We start from the raw sequence: 26,415 nt of genomic DNA on the forward strand, positions 1-26,415 counted from the left end.
GTACAGTACTGGTGGGTACAGGTCTGTCACTGTATAACACTGGGGTACAGTACTGGTGGGTACAGGTCTGTCACTGTATAACACTGGGGTACAGTACTGGTGGGTACAGGTCTGTCTCTGTATAACACTGGGGTACAGTACTGGTGGGTACAGGTCTGTCACTGTATAACACTGGGGTACAGTACTGGTGGGTACAGGTCTGTCACTGTATAACACTGGGGTACAGTACTGGTGGTACAGGTCTGTCACTGTATAACACTGGGGTACAGTACTGGTGGGTACAGGTCTGTCACTGTATAACACTGGGGTACAGTACTGGTGGGTACAGGTCTGTCACTGTATAACACTGGGTTACAGTACTGGTGGGTACAGGTCTGTCACTGTATAACACTGGGGTACAGTACTGGTGGGTACAGGTCTGTCACTGTATAACACTGGGGTACAGTACTGGTGGGTACAGGTCTGTCACTGTATAACACTGGGGTACAGTACTGGTGGGTACAGGTCTGTCACTGTATAACACTGGGGTACAGTACTGGTGGGTACAGGTCTGTCACTGTATAACACGAGTACAGTACTGGTGGGTACAGGTCTGTCACTGTATAACACGAGTACAGTACTGGTGGGTACAGGTCTGTCACTGTATAACACTGGGGTACAGTACTGGTGGGTACAGGTCTGTCACTGTATAACACGAGTACAGTACTGGTGGGTACAGGTCTGTCACTGTATAACACGAGTACAGTACTGGTGGGTACAGGTCTGTCACTGTATAACACTGGGGTACAGGTCAAGTATTTCATTGGCTGTAAAGCGCTTTGGGACGTCCTGAAGTCGTGAAAGGCACTTTAAAAATGCAAATTCTTTTTTTTAGTCTGACAGTGTGGCGCTCCCTCAGTACCGCCCCTTCGACAGTGCGGAGCACCCTCAGTACCGGCTCTCCGACAGTGCGGTGCTCCCTCAGTATCGCCCCTCCGACAGTGCGGCGCTCCCTCAGTACCGCCCCTCCGACAGTGCAGCGCTCCCTCAGTACCGCCCCTCCGACAGTGCGGTGGTCCCTCCGTACCGCCCGTGCGGCGCTCCCTCAGTACTGCCCCTCCGACAGTGCGGCGCTCCCTCAGTACTGCCCCTCCGACAGTGCGACGCTCCCTCAGTACCGCCCCTCCGACAGCGCGGCGCTCCCTCAGTACTGCCCCTCCGACAGCACGGTGCTCCCTCAGTACCGCCCCTCAGTACTGCCCCTCCGACAGCACGGTGCTCCCTCAGTACTGGCACCGGGAGTATCGGCCTGGCTGCTGGGCTCAGTCTCTGGAGCCGGGCGGCTCGAACCCGCGGCCTTCTCAGAGCAGAATCCACTCAGACAAGCGGGCGCTCGAGAGGGCGTGTGGGTACTCCAGCAACGGGTGGCAGCTGCCCGTGGAGGTACCTGATTGAATTGGATGGCAAGAGCGGCAACGGGTCTGATCTCCTACCTGGAGGGACGACGGAACAGTGCCCGGGCAAGAGGACGGGTGGGGAAGCTAGAGGAGGGAAGGCGCTCAGCCAAGAATGATTCAGGTCTTGTTTTATTGCAGGATTAATAATTACACCTTCGAGGGTCACACACAACTTGGATCGCTTTTGAAGGAGCTTGAATGCCACAGTTCAGGAGTAAACCATATTGCTCGCGAACGACAGTATCTCCACCGGGAAGTAACTCCCACATCTCAGTTTAAATAACCCCCCGTAACACCGGTTTCGTGTCCAAGGGGAGATGCACTCAATTGCGTCGGTCACCGATCCGTCTTGTCCGTCCAGAAGAAACATCAATCGGGTGAGTCGCGAGGCAGCCTTCACAGCAGGGCGTGGCGTCCTTTCTCGATGCTGGGGGTCGATGCAGTGAATCCAACAGGGTTGATTTTCAGTGTTTGTTTGGCCCCAGGAGTCACTGGACAGTCCGTGCCTCAGTCGCCACCAGACTCCCGACTATTCCAACGCTCGCCAGGCCGGCCTCCCGCCTTCCACTCTCCGTATACCGGAGGTCATTCCCAAACTCCTGCTGCCCCGTGTCCTAACTGGCACCGAGTCCCCGTTCACCCGTCGCCCCCTGTGCTCGCTGACCTGACACTGGCTCCCCCAAACGCTCGATTTTAAAATTCTCCTCGTGTTCAAATCCCTCCAAGGCCTCCTCGACCCCCTCCCTCTCACTGCAACCACCTCCAACCCTCCGAGATCTCAGCGCTCATCCAATTCTCCCTTGGTTCCACCACTGGCGGCCGCGCCTTCAGCTGTCTCGGTCCCCGAGCTCTGGAATTCCCTCCCTCAACCTCTCCACCTTTAGGAGAGCCTCCTTAACACCGCCCTCTTTGACCCCGTCCTGACGTGGACATATATCGGGCCGGTCCTTCATCGTCGCTGGGTCAAAATCCTGGAACTCCCTCCCTAACAGCACTGTGGGAGCAGCTTCACCACACGGGACTGCAGCGGTTCAAGGCAGCGGCTCACCACCACCTTCTCAAGGGGCAATTAGGGATGGGCAATAAATGCTGGGTCTTGCCCACATCACAAGAACAAATTGTGATCAGTCAAAAAGTTGAAAAGAATCCCACACTATTCTCTCTCTCATCTTCCCTCGATCGCGTCTTTTGTCTAAAGACTCCAGTTCCCTCTCGAAGTTGCAGAAGATGATGAGGGCGATGGCCGAACGAGACATAGTCTGGGATGGGAGTTAGCTCGACAAGTTGGGAATTTGAAACCGTGCAGTCTGATGGGGGGAGGGTATTATAGAATCACACAGCACAGAAGGATCCCATTCGGCCCATCGTGCCTGTGCCGGCTCTTTGAAAGAGCTCTCCAATTAGTCCCACTCCCCCCTGCTCTTTCCCCACAGCCCTGTGAATTTTTCCCCTTCCAGTATTTCTCCAATTCCCTTTTGAAAGTCACTATTGAATCTGCTTCCACCGCCCTTTCAGGCAGCGCGTTCCAGATCACAACAACTCGCTGCGTAAAAAACATTCTCCTCATCTCCCCCTCTGGTTCTTTTGCCGATTATCTTCAATCTGTGTCCTCTGGTTACCGACCCTCCTGCCCACTGGAAACAGTTTCCCCCGATCTACTCGATCAAAACCCCTCAGGATTTTGAACGCCTCTATTAAATCTCCTCTTAACCTTCTCTGCTCTAAGGAGAACAACCCCAGCTTCTCCAGTCTCTCCACGTAACTGAAGTTCCTCATCCCCTGGGACCATCCTGGTAAATCTCCTCCGCACCCTCTCCAAGGCCGTGACATCCTTCCTAAAGTGCGGTGCCCAGAATTGGACACGAGACTCCAGGTGATGAATCGAAACCGAGGACAAGGGAATCTCATACACCCGGGTTAAGGTCTCCTAAGGTACAGTTTGATGTGACCTTAGAACAGTCCCTGGACCTCCTTTAACACTGAGTTTCTATGGGATTTAAGACATAGAACCTGTGGGATTTAAGCTGCTAACTTAAAGAGGCCTTGCTCACTGGACGGAGCACAGGGTTCTGGGAGCAGGGGTCAGGGAGCGGGAGGGGGGGAGAAATTCTTTACCAGGATGACACCCGGACTCCAAGGGTTAAGTTACGAGGAGAGATTACACAAACTAGGGTTGTATTCCCTGGAATTCAGACGGTTAAGGGGTGATCTGATCGAAGTTTTCAGGATATTAAGGGGAACAGATAGGGTAGAGAGAGAGAAACTATTCCCGCTGGTTGGGGAGTCTAGGACTAGGGGGCAGAGTCTAAAAATTAGAGCCAGACCTTTCAGGAGTGAAGTTAGGAAACACTTCTACACACAAAGGGTGGTAGAAGTTTGGAACTCTCTTCCGCAAACGGCAATTGGTGCTGGGTCAATGAATTTTAAATCGGAGACTGATAGATTTTTGTTAACCAAAGTTATTGAGGGATATGGGGCAAAGGCGGGTAGATGGAGTTAGGTCGCAGGTCAGCCGTGAGCTCATCGAATGGCCTCCTCCTGTTCCTATAAATAGAAATTCGACTTCGGGCGCTGGCGCGGAACGGACGCCCATTCTGACTTCAACGGAGGCGAAGGTTGCGGGGGGGGGGGGCAGGGGGGAGGGGAAGGAGAGAGTGGGGCGTGTAACAGGCGCCTGGAGCGATCGCGCCCGTCCCCTGGGGGGTGGTCGGGTCAGCGGCTGTGGACGCGGCGGTGGCCGATCAGGTTGGAGGCGCTCTTGAAGCCCTTGCCGCACTGGTGGCAGCGGTAGGGCCGCGCGTCGGAGTGGGTGCGCTGGTGGACCGCCAGGGCGGCGGACTGGCGGAAGGCCTTGCCGCAGAGCGGGCAGGCGAAGGGCCGCTCCCCGGTGTGGGTGCGCTGGTGCTTGACCAGGGTGGAGCGCTGGTTGAAGCCGGCGGCGCAGACGGGGCAGCGGTGGGGCCTCTCCCCGGTGTGGGTGCGCTCGTGGACTGCCAGGTTGTGGGCCAGGCGGAAGGACTTGCCGCAGACCGGGCAGCGGTAGGGGCCGGCCGCCGAGTGCAGGGCCCGGTGCTTAGAGAGCGACGAGGCCTGCTTGTAGGCCTGGCCGCAGTCGGCGCAGCGGTGGGGCCAGGGCCCGGCGTGGCGGCGCTGGTGCGACTCCAGGAAACGGGCCAGCTTGAAGGCCTTGCCGCAGTCATGGCAACAGTAGGGCCGCTCGCTGCCGGCGTCTGCGTCGTGAGGCTGTTCGGTGCCCGGGCCTACACCGCAAGTCTGTTCGGTGTCCGGGCCTACACCGCAAGGCTGTTCGGTGTCCGTGTTTGTGCCGTGAGGCTGTTCGGTGTCGGCGTTTGCGGCGTGAGGCTGTTCGGTGCCGGCGTTTGCGGCGTGAGGCTGTTCGGTGCCGGCACCAGCCTCCGCCGCGCCGCGAGGGAGCGTGCCGGCGCTGACCGCATGCGCGCGCCGGCGGTGGGCCTCCAGCTGCCGGCAGTCGAGGAAAGCCTGACCGCAGGCCGGGCAACGGCACAGCTTCTGGCCGGCGTGCGAGCGCTGGTGCCGGGCCAGCTCCTCGGGCCCGGCGAACTCCAGGCCGCACAGGCCACAGGTCCGCGGGGTGGCGGCTGCCCCCCTCCCAGGCTCGTGGGTGCGGCGGTGGGCGGCCAGGTGGTGGGAGTGGAGGAACCGCCGGCCGCAGCGCTCGCACGGGAAGCGGCGCTCGGGGCGGTGGCCGCGCCGGTGCTTGGCCAGGTCCGAGGAGCTCTTGTAGGCCTTGCCGCACTCGGGGCAGGGGTAGGCCCGCTCCGGGGCGTGGGCCCGGCCGTGGGCCCGCAGCGAGGAGCGCTGGGCGAAGCGGCGGCCACACAGCGGGCAGGGGAATGGCCGCTCGCCCGTGTGGGTGCGGCCGTGGGCCTGCAGGTGCTGGCGCTGGGCGAACTGCCGGCCACACCGGCCGCAGCGGTACTGCTTCTCGCCGCTGTGCCGCAGCCGGTGCCGCAGGAGGTTGTAGGAGGTACCGAAGGCCCGGCCGCAGGGAGGGGGGCAGTGGTAGGGTCTGTCGCCGCGGTGGCCTCGGCCATGGCGCTTCAGGTCGCAGAGCTGCTGGAAGCTGCGGCCGCACTCGCCGCAGGTGAAGCGGCCTGAATCCGGCGGGGCGGGCTCGCCGTCCGGCGGGGCGGGTTCTGCCATCTGACCCTCGGTGGCTCCTGCAAAAGATCAAAATAAAAATCAATCAATCAGCGGGGGTGGGGGCGGACTTAAAGAACCAGCACTGGCAGGATGGGCCGAATGGCCTCCATCTATGCTGCAAGGTTCTACGAGGGGGGTCAATTTTAACCCAACTGGCCATACGGGGCACCCTCAGGACCGGCCCACGTTTTATACCGCACCCGATGTCACGCCGTTGACTTCAACGCAGAGTGAAATTGGGGCTCGGAAACCAGTGCTGCTCCCGATCCCAACAAAGGGGTCAGATTAAAATTGCCCCCCCCCCCCAATTATTATTCGACGGTTAATGATCCTCAACTGTAGCAAATCCCCTTCAAAATGGGATCTCAATCACATCTGTACACTGACTGGTGTCTCTTAGTCCCTCTCTCTCAGGGAGATATCTGTACACTGACTGGTGTCTCTCAGTCCCTCTCTCTCAGGGAGATATCTGTACACTGACTGGTGTCTCTCAGTCCCTCTCTCTCAGGGAGATATCTGTACACTGACTGGTGTCTCTCAGTCCCCTCTCTCTCAGGGAGATATCTGTACACTGACTGGTGTCTCTCAGTCCCTCTCTCTCAGGGAGATATCAGTACAATGACTGGTGTCTCTCAGTCCCCTCTCTCAGGGAGATATCTGTACACTGACTGGTGTCTCTCAGTCCCTCTCTCTCAGGGAGATATCTGTACACTGACTGGTGTCTCTCAGTCCCTCTCTCTCAGGGAGATATCAGTACAATGACTGGTGTCTCTCAGTCCCCTCTCTCAGGGAGATATCTGTACACTGACTGGTGTCACCCAGTACCTCTCCCTCAGGGAGATATCTGTACACTGACTGGTGTCTCTCAGTCCCCCTCTCTCAGGGAGATATCTGTACACTGACTGGTGTCTCTCAGTCCCTCTCTCTCAGGGAGATATCAGTACAATGACTGGTGTCTCTCAGTCCCCTCTCTCAGGGAGATATCAGTACAATGACTGGTGTCTCTCAGTCCCCTCTCTCAGGGAGATATCTGTACACTGACTGGTGTCTCTCAGTCCCCTCTCCCTCAGGGAGATATCTGTACACTGACTGGTGTCTCTCAGTCCCTCTCTCTCAGGGAGATATCTGTACACTGACTGGTGTCTCAGTCCCCTCTCCCTCAGGGAGATATCTGTACACTGACTGGTGTCTCTCAGTCCCACTCTCTCAGGGAGATATCTGTACACTGACTGGTGTCTCTCAGTCCCCTCTCTCTCAGGGAGATATCTGTACACTGACTGGTGTCTCAGTCCCTCTCTCTCAGGGAGATATCTGTTCACTGACTGGTGTCACTCAGTCCCTCTCTCTCAGGGAGATATCTGTTCACTGACTGGTGTCTCTCAGTCCCCTCCCTCTCAGGGAGATATCTGTACACTGACTGGTGTCTCTCAATCCCTCTCTCGCTCAGAGAGATATCTGTACACTGACCGGTGTCTCCTAGTCATCCTGCTGGTAATATATTAGAAGTCTTGTGGCTGGCCTGCACTTCCTGTGTGTGTCACACTTCCTGTAACACACTTCCTGTCACAGTTTTGTCACCTGGACAGAACAGAATTGGGCTGATTCAGTCCGTGTAAATCCGTGGCGTCGGTAAGACAGTGTTGCCCTACATGGCTCAAAGCCCTACTGTTATAAAGGGCGTTCCCTCCACTCGTGATGCGCAATGCCACAGGAGATTTGCCCATCAATTAACAAAAATTCAAAGTTTGACATTAAGCCCATTCATTGTGATTTTCACATATACACCAAAATGAAACTTGTATTTAAATATTCTTCAGCTCCCACACAGCCTGCTCAGTGACTTTTAAATAGGACAAACTTTGCTTGCGCGGTATTTTAAATAGGCCACGCAGCCCCTTAAAGGAGCCACGCTCCCCCCCAAAATTTAAAGGGATCATTGGTAGCGAGTTATATCTGTCGCTACACTAGTGGATTATTTACCCTGAAAGCCACTTTTCCCCCAACGTGTCTGCCGATTAAGATCACCTACTTCCATCTCTGGAACATCGCCCGTCTCCGCTCTTGCCTCAGCCCATCCACTGCTGAAACCCTCGTCCATGCCTTTGTTACCTCCAGACTTGACTATTCCAACACACTCCTGGCTGGCCTCCCACATTCCACCCTACGTTAACTTGAGGTCATCCAAAACTCGGCTCCCCCCCGTGTCCTAACTTGCACCGAGTCCCGTTCACCCATCACCCCCCCCCCCCCCCCCCCCCCCCGTGCTTGTTGACCTACATTGGCTCCCCGGTTAAGCAACGCCTCGATTTTAAAACTCTCATCCTCGTTTTCAAATCCCTCCACGGCCTCCTCGCCCCCCTCCCTATCTCTGTAACCTCCTCCAGCCCCACAACCCCCCCCCCCCCCGAGATCTCTGCCCTCCTCCAATTCTGGCCTCTTGAGCATTCCCCGATTTCCATCGCTCCACCATTGACGGCCGTGCCTTCAGCCGCCTGGGCCCCGAGCTCTGGAATTCCCTCCCTAAACCTCTCCGCCTCTCTCTCCTCCTTTAAGACGCTCCTTAAAACCAACCTCTTTGACCAAGCTTTTGGTCGCCTGTCCTGATATCTCCTTATATGGCTCGGGGTCAAATTTGGTTTGATAATCGCTCCTGTGAATAGAATAGATAGAAGATAGGAGCAGGAGTAAGCCATTCGGCCCCTCGAGCCTGCTCCGCCATTCAATGAGATCATGGCTTATCATCCAAATTCAGTACCCTGTCCCTACCTTCTCCAAGAGCCTTGGGATGTTTTACTACATTAAAGGCACTATACCTAGAGTAATATATAAAATAAAGCCCCTATAAAATTCACTGTGCTGCCCTTACATCTATGTATAATCGGTTAAACAACTTACGTTTCACGCACTTGTCAACTTTTCCCCTATGTCACTATTTACAATGGCCGGAGCCTATGTAAACATGTCACACTGTAATTACAACCTCTCGCCAGTGGTGGCGCTGTAGCACCTGTTTTTGCAGCTCCTTAGCCAATCCTGTGGAGAAACTCCTGCAATCCAACCAAATCCAAATTGCTGCAAGTTGTGCGGTTTAATTGGAATATAAAATCAAAGCGTGTAAAATAGGGGGACAGAATGTGTAGCTTTCAAAGGGCGGGCTGGGGGCTCAACTATGTCTGCAGATCCTGATCTAATTATTTCCCCAGCCCCTCAAGCCCACAGAAGGCTTGGTCTCGACGCCCCCGTGAAATGCCTCAGGAGATCGACTGGTAAAAAAGAACTTGCATTTAAGAACATAAGAATTAGGAGCAGGAGTAGGCCATACGGTCCCTCGAGCCTGCTCCGCCATTCAATAAGATCATGGCTGATCATCGACCTCAACTCCACTTTCCCGCCCGATCCCCATATCCCTTGATTTCCCTAGAGTCCAAAAATCTATCGATCTCGGCCTTGAATATACTCAACGACTGAGCCTCCACACCCCTCTGGGGCAGAGAATTCTAAAGATTCACCACCCTCTGAGTGAAGAAATTCCTCCTCATCTCAGTCTTAAATGGCCGACCCCTTATCCTGAGACTGTGACCCCTGGTTCTAGACTCTCCAGCCAGGGGGAAACAACCTCTCAGCATCTACCCCGTCAATCCCCCTCAGAATCTTGTATGTTTCAATGAGATGACCTCTCACTCTCTGAAGTTTCGACGAATATCGGCCCATTCTGCACAATCTCTCCTCATAAGACAACCCTCTCATCCCAGGAATCAATCTGGTGAACCTTCGTTGCACCGCCTCCAAGGCAAGTGTATCCTTCCTTCGATAAGGAGACCAAAACTGTGCCCAGTACTCCAGGTGTGGTCTCACCAAGGCCCTGTACAATTGGAGCAAGACTTCCTCACTCTTATACTCCAACCCCCTTGCAATAAAGGCCAACATACCATTTGCCTTCCTTATTGCTTGCTGCACCTGCATGCGAGCTTTCTGTGTTTCTTGTACGAGGACACCCAAATCTCTCTGAACACCAACATTTGAAAGTTTCTCACCATTTAAAAACTATTGTTTTTCTATTCTTCCTACCAAAGTGAATAACCTCACATTTCCCTACATTATACTCCATCTGCCATCTTACTGCCCACTCACTTAGTCTATCTATATCCCTTTGTAGCCTCTTTGTGTTCTCCTCACAGCTTACTGTCCCACCTAGCTTTGTATCGTCAGCAACATTGGATACATTACACTCGGTTCCTTCATCTAGGTCATTAATATAGATTGTAAATAGCTGAGGCCCCAACACTGATCCTTGCGGCACCCCACTAGTTACAGCCTACTAACCTGAAAAAGACCCGTTTATCCCTACTCTCTGTTTTCTGTCCATTAACCAATCCTCTCTCCATGCTATATTACCCCCAACCCCAAGAACCCTAATCTTGTGTAATAACCTTTTATGTGACACCTCATCGAATGCCTTTTGGAAATCCAAATATAGTACATCCACCAGTTCCCCTTTATCTACCCTACTAGTTACATCCTCAAAAAACTCCAAAATTTGTCAAACACGATTTCTATCGCGCCGTTCAGGACCACAGGACGTCCCAAAGCGCTTTACAGCCAATGAAGTACTTTTTTGAAGTGTGGTCACTGTTGTAATTTAGGAAACGCAGCAGCCAGTTTGCGCACAGCAAGCTCCCACAAACAGCAATGTGATGATGGGCCCCAAACCACTTGCCTCCAATTTCCGACCCCTCGCACCTCAGCTCACTTTGCCGTAGTTTACGCACGGACCTTAGATGGGGAGCAACGATGGGCTATTCAACCATGGGGGCACTGCAGACAGGTTTGAGCCCGTCCTAACCCGCCATCCGCACACACATTCCAGTGGGAGTCATAGGAACAGGAGGAGGCCATTCAGCCCCTCGAGCCTGTTCTGCCATTCAATTCGTTCATGGCTGATGTGTATCTTAACTCCATTTACCTGCCTTGGTTCTGTAACCCCTTACCCAACAAAAATCTATCCATCTTGAAAGCTCCAATTGGCCCCCCAGCATCAACAGCTTTTTGGGGGGGAGTGTTCCCGATTTCCACCACCACAAGTGCTTCCTGACATCAACAGTGCCTCACCTCCTGACTCCCCAAAGCCTCTCCACCATCTACAAGGCGCAAGTCAGGAGTGTGATGGAATACTCTTCACTTGCCTGGATGAGTGCAGCTCCAACAACACTCGAGAAGCTCGACACCATCCAGGACAAAGCAGCCCGCTTGATCGGCACCCCATCCACCACCTTAAACACTCACTCCCTCCACCACCGGCGCACCGTGGCTGCAGTGTGTACCACCTACAAGATGCACTGCAGCAACTCGCCAAGGCTTCTTCGGCAGCACCTCCCAAACCCGCGACCTCTTCCACCTAGAAGGACAAGGGCAGCAGGCGCATGGGAACACCACCACCTCCAAGTTCCCCTCCAAGTCACACACACCATCCTGACTTAGAAATATATCGGTGCCGTTCCTTCATCGTCGCTGGGTCAAAATCCTGGAACTCCCTCCCTAACAGCGCTGTGGGAGCACCTTCACCACACGGACTGCAGCGGTTCAAGAAGGCGGCTCACCACCACCTTCTCAAGGGGCAATTAGGGATGGGCAATAAATGCCGGCCTCGCCAGCGACGCCCACATCCCATAAACATAAACAAAACCACTGAACGGCCGGGCTCTAATTTTAAGGTGACGCCCCCCCTTGTTCTGGACTCCCCCCACCAGAGGAAATAGTTTCTCTCTCTCTCGACCCGATCAACTCCTTTAATCATCTTCACCACCTCGATTAGATCACCCCTTAATCTTCGAAACTCGAGGGAATACAAGCCCAGTCTGTGCGACCTGCCCTCAGAATTTAACCCTTTTAGCCCCCCGGGTATCATTCTGGTGAATCTGCGCCGCTCCCCCTCCGAGGACAAGATCTCCTTCCTGAGGGGCGGGGCCCAGAACTGAACCCAGTTACTCCGGGCGGGGTCTGAGCAGAGCTCCGGACAGCACAGGACGTTCAGCAGGGAGTAGGCATGCCTGGCCAATTTCCCCCGCACTGTAATCCCGGCAGCGCCCAGCGTAACCGCCCGGGACTGGTGCCCCTTGACCGAGAGCTGTCGGCCTGGTCACAGAGCAGGCAATGGCACTTGGGCATCTTCCTGCCCTGCCCGGGCTCTCCTGCAGGCTCCGCAGCGGGCCGGATCACGAGAAAAAGAAAAGGCCAGCAGAGAAAGAAGGAATTTACATCTATATAGTGAAAGAAAGGCTCGCATTTCTATCGCACCTCTCGCCGCCTCAGGACGTCCCGAAGCGCTTTACAGCCAATGAAATACTTTTTTTGAAGTGTGGTCACTGTTGTAATGTGGGAAACGCGGCAGTCAATTTGCGCACAGCAAGCTCCCACAAACAGCAATGTGATAATGACCAGATCATCTGTTTTTAGTGATGTTGGTTGAGGGATAAATATTGGCCCCAGGACACCGGGGAGAACTCCCCCTGCTCTTCTTCCAATAGTGGCCGTGGGATCTTTTGCATCCACCCGGGAGGGCAGATGGCCCCTCCGACAGTGCGGCGCTCTCTCAGTAATGCCCCTCCGACAGTGCGGCGCTCCCTCAGTACCGCCCCTCCGACAGTGCGGCGCTCCCTCAGTACTGCCCCTCCGACAGTGCGGCGCTCCCTCAGTACTGCCCCTAAGACAGTGCGGCGCTCCCTCAGTACCGCCCCTCCGACAGTGCGGCGCTCCCTCAGTACCGCCCCTCCGACAGTGCGGCGCTCCCTCAGTACTGCCCCTAAGACAGTGCGGCGCTCCCTCAGTACCGCCCCTCCGACAGTGCGGCGCTCCCTCAGTACTGCCCCTCCGACAGTGCGGCGCTCCCTCAGTACCGCCCCTCCGACACTCCCTCAGTACTGCCCCTCCGACACTCCCTCAGTACTGGCACCGGGAGCGCCAGCCTCAAAACTCAGGCTCGAGTCTCTTGGAGTGGGAGACTGGAACCCACAACCTTCTGACTCCAAGGCGAGAGAGAGAGCGCGCTACCCACTGAGGCACGGCTGACAATTTTGAGAGCAGTGGGTCGGGTGGGTGTGTGGGTGGGTGAGGCACCCACTCGCCCTCTTGGGCAGCGGCAATGGTGGGGGTTGGGGAGGAACAGTGCTAATATAAAGACAGACAAGATGCTTTGTTGCATTGTGCAGGCAGGGAGCAAACACCCTGCCCCCATCCCCCCCTGTTTAAATGCTGCTGTGTGTTTGATGAATGAATGAGTGAGTCTCCCTATCCTGCAACCCCCTGAGACCAGATGAGCAGGTTACCTGCCATTGTCTGCAGATGCTCCACTGCTCAGCCTCCCTTTCTCTTTCTCTTTCTTTTTCTTTCTCTTTCTCTCTCTCTGGATCCTGTGCTGCCGCTGCTCAACAATGCACCACCTTCTGGAGTTCCGGCCCTGCGCAGTGTGGCCTCTCTGACTGGGATGGAGGGCTTTCCGGCGCGCCGGCAGCTCTGGGTAAGGCCGCCGACCATTACTGGCTCCCCCCCCTAACAACAAGCTGCGATTTGTTCCTGCGCCGGATTTCTCTCACCTGAGGCACAATCGGCATCAGCCTGATGATTCAAATTGATGCAGCGGAGCTAAACTCTTACTCCAGCCCGCAAATATCGATGTTATTAAAGCTAAAAGCGCAGGACGTGCGGTTGGGCTGGGCTAGGCTGGGAGCAGCGGGGACAATGGCGGCGCCCCCGACCCAGCCTGCCCCGCGGCTGGGAAAGGCAACTAGGCCCAGGGATCCCGCGCCTGCGCACTGGGCGCCCAGGCTGCCTTCGTGGTGAGTCGCCACTAGGGGCAGACTCACCAAAAAAAATACTGAACCCCAAAACCCCCAAATACTGAACCCCAAATCCTGAACACTCAAAAACCCCAAATACTGAACCTCAAATACTGAACACTCAAAAACCCCAAATACTGAACCCCAAATCCCCAAATACTGAACACTCAAAAACCCCAAATACTGAACCCCAAATACTGAACCCAAACCCCAAATACTGAACCCCAAACCCCCAAATACTGAACCCCAAATACTGAACCTCAAACCCCCAAATACCGAACCCCAAATACTGAACCCAAACCCCAAATACTGAACCCCAAAACCCCAAATACGGAACCCCAAACCCCAAATACTGAACCCAAAACCCCAAATACTGAACCCGCAAACCCCCAAGTACTGAACCCCAAACCCCAAATACTGAACCCCAAACCCCCAATAATGAACCCCAAACCCCAACTACTGAACCCCAAGCCCCAAATACTGAACCTCAAATGCTGAACCCCAAACCCCAAATACTGAACCCCAACCCCCAGATACTGAACCCCAAACCCTGAACCTCAAACCCCCAAATACTGAAACCGAAATACCAAACCCCAACCGCCAAATAGTGAACCCCAAACCCCAAATGCTGAACCCCAAACCCCAAATACTGAACCCTGAGCCCCAAATACTGAACGCCAAACCCTCAAATACTGAACCCCAAACCCCAAATACTGAACCCACAAACCCCCAAATACTGAACCCCAAATATTGAACCCAAACTCCAAATACTGAACCCCAAAACCCAAAATAATGAACCCCAACCCCCCAATACTGAACCCCAAACCCCCAAATAATGAACCCCAAACCCCCAAATACTAAACCCCAAACACCCAAATACGGAACCCCCAAACCCACAAATACTGAACCCCAAACCGCCCAAATACTGAACCCCAAACCCCCAAATACTGAACCACAAACCCCAAATACTGAACGCCTAAACCCCAAATAATGAACCCACAAGCCCCCAAATACTGAACCCCAAACCCCTAAATAATGAACCCCAAAACCTGAGCCTCAACCCCCCAAATACTGAACCCCAAACCCCCAAATACTGAACACCTCAAACCCCCCAAATACTGAACCCCAAACCCCCAAACACTGCACTCCAAACCATAAATACCGAACCCCCAAACACCGAAACCCCAAATACTGAACCCGAAACCCCAAATACTGAACCAGAAACCCCCAAATAGTGGACCCCAAACCCCAAATACTTAAACCCAAATACTGAACCCCAAACCCCCAACACTGAACCCCAAATCCCCAAATACTGAAACCCAAACCCCAAATACTTAACCCCAAAACCCCAAATACTGAACCCCAAATCCCCAAACACTGAACCCCAAACCTCGAATACTGAACCCCCAACCCCAAATACTGAACCCCAACCCCAAATACTGAACCCCAAACCCCCCAAATACTGAACACCAAAACCCCAAATATTGAACCCCAAACCCCCAAATATGGAACCCCCAAATACTGAGCCCCAAATACTGAACCCCAAACCCCCAATACTGAACCCCAAGCCCCCCAATACGGAACCCCAAAATCCCAAATACTGAACCCCCAAATACGGAACCCCAAACCCCCAACACTGAACCCCCAAATACTGAACCCCAAACCCCAATACCGAACCCCCAAATACAGAACCCCAAACCCCAAATATTGAACCCCCAAATACTGAAACTCAAACCCCAAATACGGAACTCCAAACCTCAAATACTGAATCCCAAACCCCCAACACTGAACCCCAAACCCCCAAATACTGAACCCCAAACCCCAAATACTGAACCCCAAACCTCAAATACTGAACCCCAAACCCCCAAGTACTGAACTCCAAACCTCGTATACTGAATCCCAAACCCCAAATACTGAACCCAAATCCCCAAATACTGAACCCCAAACCCCAAATACTGAACCCCAAACGCCAAATATGTAACCCCAAATACTGAAGGCCTTCGATAAGGTCCCGCATGAGAGATTAGCGTGTAAAGTTAAGGCACATGGGATTGGGGGCAAGGTATTGACTTGGATAGAGAACTGGTTGGCAGACAGAAAGCAAAGAGTTGGAATAAATGGGTCCTTTTCCGAGTGGCAGGCAGTGACTAGTGGGGTACCGCAGGGATCGGTCCTTGGACCCCAGCTATTCACAATATATATTAATGATCTAGACAAGGGAACTAGATGTAATATCTCCAAATTTGCAGACGACACAAAGTTGGGTGGGCGTGTGTCCTGTGAGGAGGATGTCGAGAAACTCCAGGATGATTTGGACATGTTGGGTGATTGGGCAGAAACATGGCAGATGCAATATAACGTGGATAAATGTGAGGTTGTCCACTTTGGTGGCAAAAACAGGAAGGCAGATTATTATCTAAATGGCAATAGATTGGGAGAAGGGGAAGTGCAACGAGACCTGGGTGTCCTTGTGCACCAGTCACTGAAGGTAAGCATGCAGGTGCAGCAGACGGTTAAGAAGGCAAATGGTATGTTGGCCTTCGTAGCGAGAGTGTTTGAGTACAGGAACAAGGATGTCTTGCTGCAGTTGTACAGCGCCTTGGTGAGACCACACCTTGAGTATTGTGTGCAGTTTTGGTCGCCTTATCTGAGGAAGGATGTTCTTGTCATGGAAGGAGTTCAGCGAAGATTCACCAGGCTGATACCTGGGATGGCAGGAATGACGTATGAGGAGAGATTGGGTCGATTGGGCTTATATTTGCTGGAGTTTAGAAGAATGAGAGGTGATCTCATTGAAACTTATAAAATTCTGACAGGACTGGACAGACTAGATGCAGGAAGGATGCTCCCGATGGTCGGCGAGCCCAGAACAAGGGGACACTGTCTAAGGATAAAGGGTAGGCCATTTAGGACAGAATTGAGGAGGAATTTCTTCACCCAGAGAGTGGTGAACCTGTGGAACTCTCTACCACAGAAGGCGGTGGAGGCCAGTTCATTAAATATATTCAAGAAGGAATTGGATATATTTCTTAAGGCAAAAGGGATCAAGGGGTATGGGGAGAATGCAGGGACCGGGTACTGAATTTGGATGATCAGCCATGATCGCATTGAATGGCGGAGCAGGCTCGAGGGGCCGAATGGCCTACTCCTGCTCCTATCTTCTATGTTTCCATGTTTCTGTTTCTAAATACTGAACACGAAACCCAAAATACTGAACCCCAAATCCCAAATACTGAACCCAAACCCCAAATACTGAACCCCAAATCCCAAATACTGAACCCCAAACCACAAATACTGAACCCCAACCTCCCAATACTGAACACCAAACCCCAAATACTGAACCCAACCCCCCAAATACTGAACCCCAACCCCCAAACACTGAGCCCCAAACCCCAAATACTGAACCGACCCCCCCAAATACTGAACCCCCAAACCCCCAAATACTGAACTGACCCCCCCAATACTGAACCCCCAAACCTCCAAATACTGAGCCCCAGCCCCCCAAACACTGAACACCAAGTCCCCAAATACTGAACCCCAAACCCCAAATACTGAACCCCAAACCCCCAAAACACAGAACCCCAAGTCCCCAATTACTGAACCCCAAACCCAAAAAACTTAACCCCCAAACCACAAATACTGAATCCCAAACCCCTCATACTGAACCCCAAATACTGGACCACAAGCCCCCAAATACTGAACCCCAAACCCCCAAATATTAACCCCCCAAATACTGAACGCCAAACCACAAATACTGAACCCCAAATACCAAAACCAAACACCCAAATACTGAACCCCAAACCCCAAATACTGAACCCGAAACCACCAAATACTGAACCCCAACCTCCAAAACCCCAAAATACCGAAACCTGAACCCCAAATACTGAACCCCAAACCCCGAAATACTGAACAACAAACCCCCAAATACTGAACCCCAAACCGAAATATTGAACCCCCAAACCCCAAATACGGAACCCCAAACCCCAAATACTGAACCAGAAACCCCCAAATACTGAACCCCAAACCCCAAATACTGAACCAGAAACCCCCAAATACTGAACCCCAAACCCCAAATACTGAACCCAAAACCCCCAATACTGAACCACAACCCCTAATACTGAACCCCAACCCCCAAATACTGAACCCCAAACTCCCTAAAACTGAACCCCAATCCCCAAATACTGAAACCAACCCCCCAAATACTGAACCCCAATCCCCCAAAACAGAACCACAAATCCCAAAAACGGAACCCCAAACCCCCCAATACTGAACCCCCAAACCACGATATACCAAACCCCAAATACTGAACCCCAAACCCCCAATACTGAATCACAAACACCAAATACTGAACCCCAAATACTGAACCCCAAGCCCCAAATACTGAACCCCAAACCCCAAATACTGGACCCCAAACCCCAAATACTGAACCCTAAATACTGAACCCCAAACCCCAAATACTGAACCCCAAATACTGAACCCCAAACCCCAAATACTGAACCCCAAATACTGAACCCCAAACCCCAAATACTGAACACCAAACCCAAAATACTAAACCCCAAATACTGAACCCCAAACCCCAAATACTGAACGCCAAATCCCCAAATACTGAACCCCAAACCCCAAATACTGAACCCCAAATCCCAAATACTGAACCCCTCAAACCCCAAATACTGAACCCCAAACCCCAAATACTGAACCCCAAACCAGTGGATGTGGTGTATCTGGACTTTCAGATAAGGTCCCGCATAAGAGATTAGCGTGTAAAGTTAAGGCACATGGGATTGGGGGCAAGGTATTGACTTGGATAGAGAACTGGTTGGCAGACAGAAAGCAAAGAGTTGGAATAAACGGGTCCTTTTCCGAGTGGCAGGCAGTGAGTAGTGGGGTACCGCAGGGATCGGTCCTTGGACCCCAGCTATTCACAATATATATTAATGATCTAGACAAGGGAACTAGATGTAATATCTCCAAATTTGCAGACGACACAAAGCTGGGTGGGCGTGTGGGCGTGTGTGCTGTGAGGAGGATGTCGAGAAACTCCAGGATGATTTGGATATGTTGGGTGATTGGGCAGAAACATGGCAGATGCAATATAACGTGGATAAATGTGAGGTTGTCCACTTTGGTGGTAAAAACAGGAGGGCAGATTATTATCTAAATGGCAATAGATTGGGAGAAGGGGAAGCGCAACGAGAACTGGGTGTCCTTGTGCACCAGTCGCTGAAGGTAAGCATGCAGGTGCAGCAGGCGGTTAAGAAGGCAAATGGTATGTTGGCCTTCGTAGCGAGAGGGTTTGAGTACAGGAACAAGGATGTCTTGCTGCAGTTGTACAGGGCCTTGATGAGACCACATTTTGAGTACTGTGTGCAGTTTTGGTCGCCTTATCTGAGGAAGGATGTTCTTGTCATGGAAGGAGTTCAGCGAAGATACACCAGGCTGATACCTGGGATGGCAGGAATGACGTATGAGGAGAGATTGGGTCGATTGGGCTTGTACTCGCTGGAGTTTAGAAGAATGAAGGTGATCTCATTGAAACTTATAAAATTCTGACAGGACTGGACAGACTAGATGCAGGAAGGATGTTCCCGATGGTTGGGGAGTCCAGAACCAGGGGACACAGTCTAAGGATAAAGGGTAGGCCATTTAGGACAGAAATGAGGAGGAATTTCTTCACCCAGAGAGTGGTGAACCTGTGGAACTCTCTACCACAGAAGGCGGTGGAGGACAATTCATTAAATATATTCAAGAAGGAGTTGGATATATTTCTTAAGTCTAAAGGGATCAAGGGGTATGGGGAGAAAGCAGGGACCGGGTACTGAATTTGGATGATCAGCCATGATCGCATTGAATGGCGGAGCAGGCTCGAGGGGCCGAATGGCCTACTCCTGCTCCTATCTTCTTTGTTTCTATGTTTCTAAATACTGAACACCAAACCCAAAATACTGAACCCCAAAACCCAAATACTGAACCCAAACCCCAAATACTGAACCCAAACCCCAAATACTGAACCCCAAAACCCAAATACTGAACCCAAACCCCAAATACTGAACCCACACCCCAAATACTGAACCACAAACCCCAAATACTGAACCTCAAACCCCAAATATTGAACCCCAAACCCCCAAATACTAAACCGGAATCCCCCAAATACTGAACCCCAAACCCAAAATACTGAACCCCAAACCCCCAAACCCTGAACCCCAAATCCCCAAATACTGAACCCCGAATCCTAAATACTGAACCCCAAACCCCAAATCCAAAAACTGAAACCCAAACCCCAAGTACTGAACCCCTAACCCCAAACACTGAACCCCAAACCCCAAACACTGAAACCCAAACCCCAATACTGAACCGCAAACCCAAACCCCCAAATACTTAACCCCAAACCCCAAATACAGAACCCCAAACCCCCAAACACTGAAACCCAAACCCCCAAATACTGAACCCCAAACCCCCAAATACTGAACACCAAAACCCCCAAATACTGAAACCAAACCTCAAATACTGAACCCAAACCCCAAATACTCAACCCCAAACCCCAAATAATGAACCCCAAACCCCAAAACCCCCAAATGCTGAAACCCAAACCTCACATACTGAACCCCAAACCCCCAAATACTGAACCCCAAATCCCCAAATACTAAACCCCAAATACTGAACCCCAAATCCAAAAACTGAAACCCAAACCCCAAATACTGAACCCAAACCCTAAATACTGAACCCAAACCCCAAGCACTGAACCCCAAACTCCAAACACTGAACCCCAAATCCAAAAACGGAAACCCAAACCCCAAATTCTGAACCCCAAACCCCAAACACTGAACCCCAAACCCCAAAAACTGAAACCCAAACCCCAAATACAGAACCCCAAACCCCCAAATACTGAACCCCAAACCCCCAAATACTTAACCCCAAACACTGAACCCCAAACACCAAACCCCAAAAACTGAACACCAAACCCCAAACATTGAACCCCAAACCCCCAAAACTGAAACCCAAACCCCAAATACTGAACCCCAAATACCCAAACCCTGAACCCCAAACCCCAAATACTGAACCCCAAACCCCAAACACTGCACCCCAAACACCAAACACTGAAACCCAAACCCCAAATACTGAACCCCAAACCCCCAAATACTGAACCGCAAACCCCAAACCCCCAAATACTTAACCCAAACCCCAAATACTGAACCCCAAATCCCAAATACTGAACCCCTCAAACCCCAAATACTGAACCCCAAACCCCAAATACTGAACCCCAAATACTGAACCCCAAACCAGTGGATGTGGTGTATCTGGACTTTCAGATAAGGTCCCGTATAAGAGATTAGCATGTAAAGTTAAGGCACATATGATTGGGGGCAAGGTATTGACTTGGATAGAGAACTGGTTGGCAGACAGAAAGCAAAGAGTTGGAATAAACGGGTCCTTTTCCGAGTGGCAGGCAGTGACTAGTGGGGTACCGCAGGGATCAGTCCTTGGACCCCAGCTATTCACAATATATATTAATGATCTAGACAAGGGAACTAGATGTAATATCTCCAAATTTGCAGACGACACAAAGCTGGGTGGGCGTGTGTGCTGTGAGGAAGATGTCGAGAAACTCCAGGATGATTTGGACATGTTGGGTTATTGGGCAGAAACATGGCAGATGCAATATAACATGGATAAATGTGAGGTTGTCCACTTTGGTGGTAAAAACAGGAGGGCAGATTATTATCTAAATGGCAATAGATTGGGAGAAGGGGAAGTGCAACGAGACCTGGGTGTCCTTGTGCACCAGTCGCTGAAGGTAAGCATGCAGGTGCAGCAGGCGGTTAAGAAGGCAAATGGTATGTTGGCCTTCGTGGCGAGAGGGTTTGAGTACAGGAACAAGGATGTCTTGCTGCAGTTGTACAGGGCCTTGATGAGACCACATTTTGAGTACTGTGTGCAGTTTTGGTCGCCTTATCTGAGGAAGGATGTTCTTGTCATGGAAGGAGTTCAGCGAAGATTCACCAGGCTGATACCTGGGATGGCAGGAATGACGTATGAGGAGAGATTGGGTCGATTGGGCTTGTACTCGCTGGAGTTTACAAGAATGAAGGTGATCTCATTGAAACTTATAAAATTCTGACACGACTGGACAGACTAGATGCAGGAAGGAGGTTCCCGATGGTTGGGGAGTCCAGAACCAGGGGACACAGTCTAAGGATAAAGGGTAGGCCATTTAGGACAGAAATGAGGAGGAATTTCTTCACCCAGAGAGTGGTGAACCTGTGGAACTCTCTACCACAGAAGGCGGTGGAGGACAATTCATTAAATATATTCAAGAAGGAGTTGGATATATTTCTTAAGTCTAAAGGGATCAAGGGGTATGGGGAGAAAGCAGGGACCGGGTACTGAATTTGGATGATCAGCCATGATCGCATTGAATGGCGGAGCAGGCTCGAGGGGCCGAATGGCCTACTCTTGCTCCTATCTTCTATGTTTCCAGGTTTCTAAATACTGAACACCAAACCCAAAATACTGAACCCCATAACCCAAATACTGAACCCAAACCCCAAATACTGAACCCAAACCCCAAATACTGAACCCCAAACCCCAAATACTGAACCCCAAACCCCCAAATACTGAACCCCAAACCCCAAATACTGAACCGGAATCCCCCAAATACTGAACCCCAAACCCAAAATACTGAACCCCAAACCCTCAAACCCCGAACCCCAAATCCCCAAATACTGAACCCCGAACCCTAAATACTGAACCCCAATCCCCAAATCCAAAAAGTGAAACCCAAACCCCAAATACTGAACCCCTAACCCCAAACACTGAACCCCAAACCCCAAACACTGAAACCCAAACCCCAAATACTGAACCCCAAACCCCCAATACTGAACCGCAAACCCAAACCCCCAAACACTTAACCCAAACCCCAAATACTGAACCCCAAACCCCCAAACACTGAATCCCAAACCCCCAAATACTGAACCCCAAACCCCCAACTACTGAACACCAAAACCCCCAAATACTGAAACCAAACCTCAAATACTGAACCCAAACCCCAAATACTCAACCCCAAACCCCAAATAATGAACCCCAAACCCCAAACCCCCCAAATACTGAAACCCATACCTCACATACTGAACCCCAAACCCCCAAATACTGAACCCCAAATCCCCAAATACGAAACCCCAAATACTGAACCCCAAATCCAAAAACTGAAACCCAAACCCCAAATTCTGAACCCCAAACCCCCAAATACTGAACCGCAAACCCCAAACCCCCAAATACTTAACCCCAAACACTGAACCCCAAACCCCAAACCCCCAAAACTGAACCCCAAACCCCAAACACTGAACCCCAAACCCCCAAAACTGAAACCCAAACCCCAAATACTTAACCCCAAATACTGAAACCCAAACCCCCAAATACTGAACCCCAAACCCCCAAACACGGAACCCCAAACTCCCAAATACTGAACCCCAAACCCCAAATAATGAACCCCAAAACACCAAATACTGAAACCAATCCCCCAAATACTGAACCCCATCCCCAAACACAGAACCCCAAATCCCAAATACTGAACCCCAAACCCCCAAATACTGTACGCCATACCCCCAAATACTGAATTACAAACACCAAATACAGAACCCCAAACCCCAAATACTGAATCCCAAACCCCCAAATACTGAACCTCAAACCCCAAATAAGGAACCCCAAGCCCCAAATACTGAACCCCAAACCCTGAACCCCAAACCCCCAAATACTGGACCCCAAACCCCAAATACTGAACCCCAAATACTGAACCCCAAACCCAAAATACTAAACCCCAAATACTGAACTCCAAACCCCAAATACTGAACCCCAAACCGCCAAATACTTAACCCCATACCCCAAATACTGAACCCCAAACCCCCAAATACTGAACCGCAAACCCCAAACACCCAAATACTTAACCCCAAACACTGAACCCCAAACCCCAAATACTGAACCCCAAACCCCCAAATACTGAACCGCAAACACCAAACCCCGAAATACTTAAACCCAAACCCCAAATACTGAACCCCAAACTCCCCAAATACTGAACCCCAAACCCCCAAACCCTGAACCCCAAACCCCAAACAGTGAAACCCAAACCCCAAATACTGAACCCCAAACCCCCAAATACTGAACCGCAAACCCCAAACCCCCAAATACTTAACCCCAAACCCCAGATCTCAAATACTGAACCCCTCAAACCCCAAACACTGAACCCCAAACCCCAACTACTGAACCCCAAACACTGAACCCCAAACCAGTGGATGTGGTGTATCTGGACTTTCAGATAAGTTCCTGCATAAGAGATTAGCATGTAAAGTTAAGGCACATGGGATTGGGGGCAAGGTATTGACTTGGATAGAGAACTGGTTGGCAGACAGAAAGCAAAGAGTTGGAATAAACGGGTCCTTTTCCGAGTGGCAGGCAGTGACTAGTGGGGTACCGCAGGGATCAGTCCTTGGACCCCAGCTATTCACAATATATATTAATGATCTAGACAAGGGAACTAGATGTAATATCTCCAAATTTGCAGACGACACAAAGCTGGGTGGGCGTGTGTGCTGTGAGGAGGATGTCGAGAAACTCCAGGATGATTTGGACATGTTGGGTGATTGGGCAGAAACATGGCAGATGCAATATAACGTGGATAAATGTGAGGTTGTCCACTTTGGTGGTAAAAACAGGAGGGCAGATTATTATCTAAATGGCAATAGATTGGGAGAAGGGAGATGCAACGAGACCTGGGTGTCCTTGTGCACCAGTCGCTGAAGGTAAGCATGCAGGTGCAGCAGGCGTTTAAGAAGGCAAATGGTATGTTGGCCTTCGTAGCAAGAGGGTTTGAGTACAGGAACAAGGATGTCTTGCTGCAGTTGTACAGGGCCTTGATGAGACCACATTTTGAGTACTGTGTGCAGTTTTGGTCGCCTTATCTGAGGAAGGATGTTCTTGTCATGGAAGGAGTTCAGCGAAGATTCACCAGGCTGATACCTGGGATGGCAGGAATGACGTATGAGGAGAGATTGGGTCGATTGGGCTTGTACTCGCTGGAGTTTAGAAGAATGAAGGTGATCTCATTGAAACTTATAAAATTCTGACACGACTGGACAGACTAGATGCAGGAAGGAGGTTCCCGATGGTTGGGGAGTCCAGAACCAGGGGACACAATCTAAGGATAAAGGGTAGGCCATTTAGGACAGAAATGAGGAGGAATTTCTTCACCCAGAGAGTGGTGAACCTGTGGAACTCTCTACCACAGAAGGCGGTGGAGGACAATTCATTAAATATATTCAAGAAGGAGTTGGATATATTTCTTAAGTCTAAAGGGATCAAGGGGTATGGGGAGAAAGCAGGGACCGGGTACTGAATTTGGATGATCAGCCATGATCGCATTGAATGGTGGAGCAGGCTCGAGGGGCCGAATGGCCTACTCTTGCTACTATCTTCTATGTTTCCATGTTTCTAAATACTGAACACCAAACCCAAAATACTGAACCCCAAAACCCAAATACTGAACCCAAACCCCAAATACTGAACCCAAACCCCAAACACTGAACCACAAACCGCAAATACTGAACCTCAAACCCCAAATACTGAACCACAAACCCCCAAATACTGAACCCAAACCCCAAATACTGAACCCCAAATACTGAATGCCAAAACCTCCAAATACTGAACCCCAAAACCCCCAAATACTGAACCCAAACCTGAAATACTGAACCCCAAACCCCCAAATACTGAACACCAAACCCTCAAATACTGACCCCCAAACCCCAAATACGGAACCCCAAACCCCCAAATACTGAACCCCAAATACTGAATGCCAAAACCTCCAAATACTGAATCCCAAAACCCCCAAATACTGAACTCAAACCCCAAATACTGAACCCCAAACCCCCAAATACTGAACTGCAAACCCCAACCCCCCAAATACTTAACCCCAAATACGGAACCCCAAACCCCCAAATACTGAACCCCAAATACTGAATGCCAAAACCTCCAAATACTGAACCCCAAAACCCCCAAATACTGAACTCAACCCCCAAATACTGAACCCCAAACCCCCAAATACTGAACTGCAAACCCCAACCCCCCAAATACTTAACCCCGAATACTGAACCCCAAACCCCCAAATACTGAAACCCAAGCCCCCAAACACTGAAACCCAAACCCCCAAATACTGAACCCCAAACCCCCAAATACTGAACCCCAAACTCCCAAATACTGAACCCCAAACCCCAAATAATGAACCCCAAACCCCAAATACTGAAACCAAACCCCCAAATACTGAACCCCAATCCACAAATACAGAAACCCAAATCCCAAATACTGAACCTAAACCCCCAAATACTGTACGCCAAACCCCCAAATACTGAACCTGAAACCCCCAAATACTGAACCCCCAAACCACGATATACCGAACCCCAAATACTGAACCCAAACCCCCAAATACTGAACCTCAAACCCCAAATTCGGAACCCCAACACCCCAAATACTGAACCCCAAATACTGAACCTCAAGCCCCAAATACTGAACCCCAAACCCTGAACCCCAAACCCCCAAATACTGGACCCCAAACCCCAAATACTGAACCCCAAATACCGAACCCCAAACCCCAAATACTGAACCCAAACCCAAAATACGAAACCCCAAACTGCCAAATACTTAACCCCATACCCCAAATACTGAACCCCAAACCCCAAATACTGAATGCCAAACCCCAGATACTGAACTTCAAACCCCAAATACTGAACCCCAAACCCCAAATACTGAACCCCAAACCCCAAACACGGAACCTCAAACCCCAAATCCCAAATACTGAACCCCTCAAACCCCAAATACTGAACCCCAAACCCCAAATACTGAACCCCAAATACTGAACCCCAAACCAGTGGATGTGGTGTATCTGGACTTTCAGATGAGGTCCCGCATAAGGGATTAGCATG

The 26,415-nt window shown here is 51.2% G+C and overlaps 1 protein-coding gene across 1 annotated transcript; it reads right to left on the bottom strand.

The window, feature by feature from the left end:
• Positions 1-1,547: 1,547 nt before the first annotated feature.
• On the bottom strand, positions 1,548-13,161 carry LOC147086594 (uncharacterized). Its single transcript, XM_085978734.1, has 2 exons — positions 12,944-13,161; positions 1,548-5,638 (listed from the first exon to the last, which is right to left on the bottom strand). The coding sequence occupies exons 1-2, from the start codon at positions 12,948-12,950 to the stop codon at positions 4,149-4,151; spliced, it is 1,497 nt and encodes a 498-aa protein (XP_085834860.1). The 5' UTR covers positions 12,951-13,161; the 3' UTR covers positions 1,548-4,148.
• Positions 13,162-26,415: the final 13,254 nt, after the last annotated feature.

The sequence above is a fragment of the Somniosus microcephalus genome, unplaced genomic scaffold, assembly GCF_052327205.1.
Source record: "Somniosus microcephalus isolate GS21.2 unplaced genomic scaffold, FLI_Smic_1.0 unresolved_chr7, whole genome shotgun sequence".
NCBI lineage: Eukaryota > Metazoa > Chordata > Chondrichthyes > Squaliformes > Somniosidae > Somniosus > Somniosus microcephalus.